The following is a 10953-nucleotide window of genomic DNA, read 5'->3' as shown; positions in this document are numbered from 1 at the left end:
GCGTCCCCCTACTGTTCCTTAAGACTCTACTAGACCTGTTCTTGTGTGATGAGACCAACGAACCTAATGCTCTGATCCAAGTTTGTCACGACCCAAATCGGGCCGCGACTGGCACCCACACTTACCCTCCTATGTGAGCGAACCAACCAATCTAAACCTTAACATTTCAATGTAATAACAACAGAAAGTAATGCGGAAGACTTAAACTCATTAATAAAAACCAATTCAATAACTATCAATATTAAACATCTATTATTCCCAAAACCTGGAAGTCATTATCACAAGAACATCTACGATCAAATGACTAAACTAAGAGTATCCTAAAAGCTAAAAATACATAAGAAGCTAGTCCATGCCGGGGGTTTCAAGGCATCAAGACATGAAGGAGAAGATCCAGTCCAAGCTAGAAGCGTTAGCTCACCCTGAAGATCCGGTGTGACAAAGACTGGCTTGAGTTACTGTTGAGTCGAAGATGACGGCACGTTTGCTGCACTCCACAAATAATAAGAAGAAAAACATAAAAGTAGGGGTCAGTACAAAACACGGGTACTGAGTAGATATCATCGGCCAACTCAAAATAGAAAACAGTATGTATTAAGCAATATCATAAAATCAACTAATATCCTTAGCATGCAGCATTTATAGTTACCATAACCCTTGGTTACAACACCAAGCACATCAATGAGGACTCACAACTCCTCATCATACTCATTTGGGAATTTAGTTCATTAGATTGGATATATTATCATATTTCAAGATTCATTATCTTTATTCCCCTCGTGTCGGTACGTGACACTCCGCTCCTCAATATACTATCCTGGTGTCGGAACGTGACACTCCGATCCATATTCTACCTGGTATCGGAACGTGGCACCCGATCCATATTCTATCTTGGTGTCGGAACGTGACACTCCGATCCTCATATACTATCCTGGTACCGGAACGTGGCACCCGATCCATATTCTATCCTGGTGTCGGAACGTGACACCCGATCCATATATTCTATCCTGGTACCGGAACGTGGCACCCGATCCATATTCTATCCTGGTGTCGAAACATGACACCCGATCCATATTCTATCCTGGTACCGAAACGTGGCACCCGATCCATATTCTATCCTGGTGTCGGAACGTGACACCCGATCCATATTCTATCCTGGTGTCGGAACGTGACACCCGATCCATATTCTATCCTGGTACCGGAACGTGGCACCCGATCCCCTAATCTCACCACTTTCGTTCATCAAGCCTTCTTTTATACCAAGGCATCATCATTAACAAGGTAGATTAGGGTTTCTTTTCAAGATTTGGGATTCAATAGCTTCATCTTGCTTATTTATTCACAATTACATAATCACATCATTCATGCAAGCATACAATTAAGCATATAGAAGGTTTACAATACTACTAACACATATCATTCGCTATTAAGAGTTTACTACGAATAGCATGAAATAACCATAACCTACCTCCACCGAAGAATTGAAATCAAGTAAGTTAATCCTCAAAGCTTGGTGTTTTCCTCTTTTTCTCGATCGTTCCTCTCTCAATTCGTTTCTCTTTCCCTCTCTTTGTTCTTTCTAATTTTCTTTATTCAACCCTCTTTCTTTTACCCTAATTAATATATAATTAAGAATGAAAGATGGTAATAATGACCCACTAATTAACTTAAGGTTACCTATTTTAACCCCCAAGTAATTAGACTTATTAACATTAACCCACTAACTTTATAATTAAGGCAAGAATAGTCAAAAATGTCCCTTAAAACGTATCAAGAAATCCAACCCGGACTGGGATTGCGCAACCTGTGACGGGCCGTCGCGCCTGCGACGGTCCGTCCTGCAGGTCGTCGCAATGGTCAGAGACTCAATTTCCACTGAATATTCTGTGACGGTCCGTCACGCCTGTGACGGTCCGTCCTGCACTTCCGTCACGACGTTCAGAGAATCGTTCCTTGTACCAAATTCTCAAGAGTTGAAGTGTTTTGAAACGGTGGATCACGACGGTTCGTCGTGCCTGTGACGGTCCGTCCTGCGTGTCCGTCCCAGAGTTAGAGAGTCGATTTCAGCACCCAAATTTCAGAATTTCTAAGTGTTTTGGGACGAGACACCCTCGACGGTCCGTCGTGCCCATAACGTTCCGTCGTGGGGTCCGTCGCTTCTGCCAGTTTTTCCAGAATTGAAGTCTGTTGCTCAAAACGACTAAACGGGTCGTTACAGTACACAATCTTAGTTCTACCTTGTGAAGGTAGAGAAGTTGTTTCCAATAGATTCCCGGGTTAAATAAAGCATATCAAAATTAAGCATGAAAAGGAAATACAATGATGAAGCAAGTCATAGTGACAATAACATAGCTGAGAGCAATTCATTGATTTATCATCAACAACAACAACGATTTAACCGATTGATCTCATAAGTGGGGTTTTGGGAGGATTGCATCTGCAACCTTATTCTTACACTGTGAAGGTAAGAACGTTGTTTCCGATAAATCCTCCACTAAAATAAAGCATATCAAAATCAAGTATGTAAAGGAAATAGAAGCTAAGTCATACGACAATAATGCAGACCAGAGCAATTCATTCGTTTATCAGTTATACCAAATAAAAGGACTATGAAAAACACAATGATTTTAGAGATGCAAGGAGAAAAAAAAGGCAAACAGCTAATATGTAGAGATCCATCAGAGCAATTCATAATATTAGTAACATTCTTGAACAAATGTTTTGACCAATGACAAAGTAGTGAAAGTAAATTGTGTATACTGAAAAAGCTCAGAAGAAATGACCACCTTGTAACCAAAAAAATCCACCAACTCAAAATATACAATTTTCAGATGGTATCATGTATCTTCCCTTCAAAATATTTGCTAATATAAATGTTGATGAGCAAAAGCACTATAAAAAAAACCTGCAATGTACATTTCTGAACAACGTCGTGGAATATAAACATTCAACTACTATCTGGGATCCAGATGTGCTTTCCTCGGGGAACAAAAGATGGAGAATTGAGGATCCCTACCGAAACAATTAGTTCTAGGTCCGTACTGTGGTTCATCATCATCACTGTCGATAGTACTTGCAGCAGTCCGGTTCTGATGACCTCTACACCGTAAAAGGAAGACATTGAAGTGGTAGCTGACCAAAGTTTCCCGGCTTTTGTTAGGAAAGAATTTGAATATCTCATTCCAAAAACTCTTGTCTGTCGACAAAGGGTTCATTTTTACTATATCCTGGAATTTCTGTTCTTCTTGTTTTGTCCAAGAAAGTGCAACGTCTTCGCCCATCAAATCAAATTTCCACCGACAAAAGGCTGATCCCAACTCAAGTTTAACCTTCCTTCGTTTCTCAGCGAGATGAAACCTGATGCATTCATAAGAAGCAGGGTATTGGCAGCCACATGTATCTTGCCTTCCTTTTCCAATAGGATCTCTTTCAATTAACATTCTTTTCTGTTCTTGTTTGTCTAGAGGCCATATTTGAGTACCCAACCATTTCGAGTCACTTTCACATTTCTCATGTCTCCATTTAGGAATATCTGCTTGAAACTGTGGCCCAACTGGTATTCGCTTTCGACGCTGGTTCCACAAAAGGCTAAGTCCTGACTCTTCCGATGAATCAGCAGGTCCATCAATCGGATCCTCATCACTTGGAGAGCTTGAGGACGATACGGATGAAAAATGTGTCTTCTTCGCTGGATTTTTAGCAAGTAGGACTCGCTTGCTGCATCTCACTCTCTCAAGAGAAGCATTATCGTCATACATAGATGGATGCATCTTCTGTTTTATCTACAAGGCAAAGAAAGCTTCCAAAAGAGTAAATTTGTGATTCTTCATAAAGCTTGAATATCAGCACAAATGATTCTATCCAGTATATATATGAATGCAAGTGTTACTGAAAAGGTAAGGGTTCAAATGAGATGAATCTATGGAATTCAACTGTCTCTATGTGAAGATTCACTTGAATAGGCAATATAAATACAAAACAAATGAACGACTGCGTCTTGGTCACTCATATATATATATATATATATATATATATTATGAAGTCTTGGTCGCTCGTACAGCTACGTGCCAAGGAAAAATACATTCTATGTATAAAAAGGGTCACAAAAGAAAACATGGAACTCTAGATGTGTGTATTCTTTTCACAAGCTGGACCTGTGAAGTGCATTGGCAACAACTCCAAAACATGCTACACAAAAATGCAAGATGGAATACAAAATCAGTATTTTTTGGACAAAGTGATTTCCTTCAGCAAATTAAAATGGAAGTACATTTAAAGTTACCCAGAAAAACTTAAGAACACATAATCATGAAATACAAGGCGGACTGCAAGTGCCGAATCATCCCTACTGTATATAGTTATCAAGGACACCAAGACCCCATCAAATCACAATCTTTGTGCGGTCATCCAAATTATAATGGGTGAACTATTTGGAGAATTAAATTCAGCCGTCCAGATTAATTCTGCCGTTTTAGATGTATTTATCAATCAAATACAATGGAAAGTTGGAAATTAGTGAAGGTACAAAATTTTGGCATTTCAGCTTCTGCATTTTGTTCGTAAATCATACCATCCAAAATCATGGAAGTTGCTATCGTTCACTATGATCATCATATATTAGAAGGGAAAATAAAAACCAAATAAAAAATTGTACTTATGATAATATCATTGTCATGGCCACATATGCCGATAAGCACTCAAAAATTAAATGGTCAGAACGTGGACCAAATTTATCTTCAACTGATATATTAAAGAGAGATGGGCGATTTATTTATAATTATATGTAATCAAACAACATTAAGCTCATAAAATGAAGAGAGTCAAGAACCAGTAAGTTTATCAAGATCCATCAAATACATACTAAACCGAAGATCCATAAAACATAAACCAACTGATTCAACCATATCACAACATCAACTCCATTAGGTGGGCAATGGTGGTTATTCTCCTCTTCCCCCCACCCCCAAACTCCTAGATGACTTCATTTTTTATCTTCTTTAAGATTTCATGGTTTCAACGAGGAGACAATTGCACAATATCTAATTTGCTTCCTAACTTATTCTTTTCCAAATTCCACTATCAAATAAAATATGATTCCGAGATGACTTCTTTTTCATTACAAACTTGTTGCTTATGTTACTCAAATCTTTGTGCAACATAAACTTCTGAGAATGTGGAGAAAAACAACGAATTTGATCGAGTGTCCATCTTTTGATTTACTCATGATGTAAGTGAACTGGTTGAGCTGCTCTATCTTTTTATGACAGTTGTGTCCGGACCAACTTGCTGCACCTCAACTAGTTTGATTGGGTACCTACAATCTCACACCAACACAAACACCGAGTAACTCTGACCGTCCAGGCTAAGTCAAATGGGACGAACCACCTAAATTTTTTTGCATTATGCTGGGATCTGCACCTAAGACCTGAACCCGTGCCCCACTTTATTGACCACTAGGTCACACCCTCGGGTGCTTGGTTGAGCATTGCTTTATTCTAGATTGGTTATTTGGTTTGGGCGGCTTACATTTATCATTCTACTGAATTCACCACAAACAACTTGCAGTAACTAACACTATAAATCATCAAGGAATCTGAAAAAAGTTTGAAAATGCTTAGGTTGGCTTAGCCAGCTTGAAAGGGATAAAATTATACCAACTAGAAAAGAGATAAACCTCAAATTAGCTGAATTGCCTTAATTAAAAGAGCAAAGAGAAAACACTAGCATGTAGTTTCTTACTTGAGTCGCTAGAAGTTCATCTCTTATGTAGATCAATTCTTGGATAATAACACTCTTTTAAGCCCATCCACATTTATATCAATGTTTTAAAAGGTAAAATTGGGACTCACCTTGGTAAAGAAATCTACAAAATCCAAGAAGTGACCTTGGGAGTGAAAGTCACATGAGACTAATACCTCAATATGTAGGATGCATTCTGATGCAGGATCTATACCTTCTATTATCCACCCTGCACACCCCAAGAAAATCCCGTACGTGCTTTATGCCTTATATAGTTCTCTTATTACACCCTCGAAAATAAATTTATTCTTTTAAACATTTAACTATAGATTATATATACGGTGTTCTATGACTAAGAATTTGGATATTTTGAAAATTATAATTCCTAGATAGTAAATCCCTTTTTTTTAATAACTGCCGTGATCGAGCCAACTTGCACGCACCTCGACAAATTCCACAGTATACCTGCTACCTCCCACCAACACAAGAACCGGGTAACTCTATCACTGGTGGAAGAAATCACCTTGTGTTTTTGTCTTTGCTGGGAACCGCATCTGAGACCTCATGGTTCTCATCCTACTTCATTAACCACCACGCACCATACCCTTGGGGTGCAAATAGCAAGTCGATATTTGAAAACATAAATCTTTTAAATTTTATATAATTTTTTACTGTATTTTTTTTAATAGTTCTGCATAGTTTAGTCTGTTTTTCAATTTTTATAAAGAATATGAAGACAACAAATTTGTGATGCTAACACCCTGCCCCATTATAAGTGAAACATCCAATCCTGTGGCATCGTCTTTATATCACTTGCCTATATTAACAAACTGTTTCCACTGATTGGATACAGAGACTGGTTAATATTTTATCAGACCCTAGATGATCCAGATATCGGCGATAACCTTTCTTATTTTCGTCATTCAATCTCAGGATTATTAACATCTGATCATCTTTCGCTTATAAGAACTGCAGGATCCAAGCACTGGTCTTCTTTGTTCTCTTTAATTTGACACTTCCAACATGTGTTTTTCATAGAAAATTGAAACTCTAAAACCATCCAAAATTAGAAAGTAGTTCAATACAGCCTTCTGATATTTGAAAGCAAATGCTAAGACAATGAGAAAGAATTGACAAGTACAAATGGCGCTATATTATAATGATGCATCAGGGGTTAAATATTCAAAGCCCAAAAGTAGCGGGGAAAGTAAAGTACCTGCCATAACGAGCAGTGAGCACTTGTATCTGCGCTTTTTTTCAAAAGCATTTCATCTCGCAGTAGCAGAACCTGCTTCCAACAAACATCATTCCCATAAAACTTCCACTTAGACCTTTCTGGCAAAGACTCAATGGCAGGATCACAAGGATCTCTCGCAACGTTAGTAACCCACCTCAGCAAGTCCGTGTAAGACTCTCGTTTCCTCTTCCTATTGTTCTCATCTTCCCTAACAACACTCGACTTCATTATCCCAATATCCACTATGCCACAGTCATCACTTTGTGCCCCACTGACAAACTCGTGACCAACATTGCTCGTGTCATCAACATCCTTAACAGTACTACATTCATTGAGGTCCATGCTTATCTTTCCATCAAACTTCACAGACTGTCTATTACTGAAAACAAAATGATCATCCTCGATACGATTAAACAACCGTTCATCAGCTGCAGCATCAAACTCACTTTTCTTCAAATCAACATTCACATATTCCTCATTTTCGTTCTTTTTTTCATCAGAAATTTTCATTAAAATCTTCCTTAAATCTAGCTCAAGCTCCATATGCCCCCACCCAAAAGCCAATCACACTTCCTCCCTTCACTCCAAGCACAGTTCACTAGTTCTGATCAATCAAAGAGAATTGCCATCACTCATTATATACGTTGAATCATACACTTCTTGCATTCTTTCATCATCGAAACCCAACAAATCTCTCTTAATAATGTATCATAATACTCAATGTAGCCCAATTTTTCTATCAACAATTTCAAGTTACAATTATTCTTTTACAATCTTCAAAAAAATCTTTCAACCCAAACAGAGGATTGAAGCAATGCTCATTGTTCCATACTTTTTGGGGTTTTTTCAAGATTTTGGGACCCAACCCATCAATTTTCTCCAACAATCCTGCCATTGACATGGAAATTCAAAACCTATACACAAACACAACAGAAAAAAAAAACAGAAAAGCATACATACAAAAAAAAAATTGTAACTTTTCACATAGGATATGAAAAGGGTTTCTCTAAAAAATCAAATTTCAAATCAATGTTGTAACAATCCAAAATTGTGATATTACTACTGGGTTTCAAAATTTTAATAATAATCTATAAATATTCAATAATTAAACTTAGAGCCTATATCGAAAATTCGAATTAAAATTATTGAATTCGATCAAACCATATCTCTAACACTTTACCAAGATGTTCAAGATTAATTATTAGGGGCAACATAATATTTGGTACAAAAAGAAAATTTTTGGACCCCAAATAATTAAAGACCTAATAGGTCAAAGGGTGTTACAATTTTTTGAACAGGAAGAGTTTTATTAATAGATAATGAAATTGGGAAAAGAGAAAAAGATTTACCAGTAAAAATACCTTATTGGAAGGACAAGGTATAAGTTGTCAATTCTTGACCTTCTTTTAGGTTTTCAAACCCTTTTTATTATTCAATAGAAAAAAATTTGTTGTTTTGATTTATGAGAGAAAAAAAAAGGGGTTGTGGGATATCTAAGATTTGTAATAAAAAGGAAGTAGTGGAATGAGTTGTATGGAGACCAAAAAAATAAAAATTAAAAGTATTTGTTTAATTTATAGTTGGAATTATTGGCTAACTATAGTTTATTTTATTGGAAAGTTGGGTTGAGGAGATTTGGGACTATGGTTGGGTAAAAGGGTAGTTTGGTCAATTTAAAGATTAACATATTTGAATCTCTTAGAATTAATAATAACTATCAAATATAAGTAAAACGATCACAAATATTAGAGACTTTTTTTTTTTGTTTAAATTCTTCTTATAAAAACTTATTTGTTAGATGAAACATGCTTTAAAAACTATTAGTGGTGATGGTTTTAAGGTGGTGGTTATTATTGTGTTGATTATTTTAACGTGGTCATTGGTGGTTGGTGTGGTGGTTATGTGATAATGTCTATCATGTAGGGATGATAATGGGGTGGTGTGGGGAGGTGAGGATGGGGCGGGACAGGTTTAGCTTAATCCGTAAAATTTTTAATCGATCTCATGGAGCGGAACTATATATATATATATATATATATATATATATATATATATATATATAATGAGAAATTGATGGCATAGTGACAAGTCCAAATTATATTGTGTGTCACTCTTTTTAAATCCAAAAAAAATCAAGGTTCCCATTTTTAAAGGTTAATTTTATATTTTTATTTTTTGAACCCCTGAACGAAAATTCTGAATTCGTCACTATGCCCCACGCAACATGACAATTTTTTTTTCATTTTCCATCCACCCCACATATTTTTTTTTAATATTTTCTGTTTCTAGTTAAGTTTGATACTAAAAATAAATTTATTTTTCATTAAGTTTTGTTAATTTAATAGAAAGACTTTAAAATTTATTTTTTAGAGGTCAATTGAAAACATGTAACAAATTGTTTTCTTCAATTAAATCATTCTTACTTACTATTTTAAATATTTTAGTATCTTTACACAAGTTATTTTAATAAATAATGGGGATAATGCCCAAGTACCTCCTCAACCTATGCCCGAAATCTCAGAGACACACTTATACTATACTAAGGTCCTATTACCCCCCTAAACTTATTTTATTAATAATTTTTTACCCCTTTTTAGCTTAAGTGGCACTATCTTGTGGGCCCAACGATGATTGACTTTTTTTTTCGAACTAGTGCCACGTAGGCTTAAAAGGGGTAGAAAATTACATATAAAATAAGTTCAGGGGGTAATAGGACCTTAGTATAGTATAAGTGTGTCTCTGGGATTTCGGGCATAGGTTGAGGGGATACTTGGATATTTTCCCTAAATAATGTTCATCACTTTTATAATACATAAAACTTAAAAGTTAAGTTTGAACCCATATAAAATCATATCTACTCGCAACCCCCTCACTCGAATAACCTTAGCCCCACCCTATTTTCATTCCTACCGTCATAGTTGAGTGTTGGTGTCGAGCGAAGGAGGTGGTTGATGACGATGAATGTTGGTTAAGTAATTGTTGGTGTAGGTGATTTTATGGTGAATTTAGCATTAGTGATGGTTGTACAACAAATATGATTTTCATATGTAAAGGGATGATGGGTGGTGTAGGTAGTTAATGGTTGTGTCGACAAGATAGATGTGTGGTGGAGGGTGGTAATGGTTAACCTAATAGTTAGAAAAATGTGACCTAGCCCGGCAAGGGGTGACAATGGTTTGTAAGAATACCTGCTAAAATATTAACTCATGGTAATATTTTAAATTCGTAAGTAGCAGAACAAATGACACAATTTAGTGATGTCATTCTATCCACAATTGTATAATTGCTTTTATGGTCATAAATCCTTCCAAAGATTGCCATATAGTTCAAAAAATCTATATAATGTACATTTTATATCACCTTATATGGTCCAACACTATGTCTCAAGACTTAGGCTTTGAAGCCTCACACTATACATCAACTTATGGACCGTAAAAGTACTTGTACAGAAAACCTATCGTGGATGGGAGAGGCACAACTATGATTTGGTATGGGACTTTTTTTTAAGGGAAAAGGGTAAAAAATGTCCTCAACTTTGTTTTATTGGTTTATTGTACCCTTATCGTTAAAACGAAGTTATTATTACCCCTATCGTTACCAAACTTGTCATATCTACCCTTCAATTGGATGGAAATTCCCAAATCAACAAAAGTAGTCCGATTTAATTAAATTAGCCCATTTTAATCTAAGTCCAGTCCATCTAATATACGACCGCTTTGTTAATCTTCATCTTTTTGATATAAACATCAAGGGAAAAAATAATAGAGCGAAAATACATTTTTAATGAATAACATTTCCATAACCTAATGGGATTAAATAAATATAAGTAGGCCTAAAACCTCAACTTCCCCAACCTCACTGTGTCAGCGCCATTACAAAGCCCAAGCAATTTAGTAAGAAGATTTTATGTCATAATCATGAAGTGTTTCACTGAACAAATTTTCACATATCAAACACCTTATGTGCATACACGAAAT

General features: G+C 36.1%; 1 protein-coding gene across 3 annotated transcripts; it reads right to left on the bottom strand.

Moving 5' to 3' along the window:
- Positions 1-2664: 2664 nt before the first annotated feature.
- LOC101267851 (AT-rich interactive domain-containing protein 1-like) lies at positions 2665-8513 on the bottom strand. 3 transcript variants are annotated; one of them, XM_010328674.4, is made up of 3 exons: positions 8326-8513; positions 6956-7864; positions 2665-3782 (listed from the first exon to the last, which is right to left on the bottom strand). In XM_010328674.4, the coding sequence occupies exons 2-3, from the start codon at positions 7517-7519 to the stop codon at positions 2955-2957; spliced, it is 1392 nt and encodes a 463-aa protein (XP_010326976.1). In that variant the 5' UTR covers positions 7520-7864; positions 8326-8513; the 3' UTR covers positions 2665-2954. The 3 variants fall into 3 exon arrangements, with proteins under 3 accessions (XP_010326976.1, XP_010326975.1, XP_004248430.1); XM_010328673.4 differs by having other exon boundaries at positions 8338-8513; XM_004248382.5 differs by having other exon boundaries at positions 6956-8326.
- Between the last annotated feature and the right edge of the window lie 2440 nt (positions 8514-10953).

Source organism: Solanum lycopersicum, chromosome 10 (assembly GCF_036512215.1).
Source record: "Solanum lycopersicum chromosome 10, SLM_r2.1".
Classification (NCBI taxonomy): domain Eukaryota; kingdom Viridiplantae; phylum Streptophyta; class Magnoliopsida; order Solanales; family Solanaceae; genus Solanum; species Solanum lycopersicum.
This window is presented reverse-complemented; position numbering and strand designations above follow the sequence as displayed.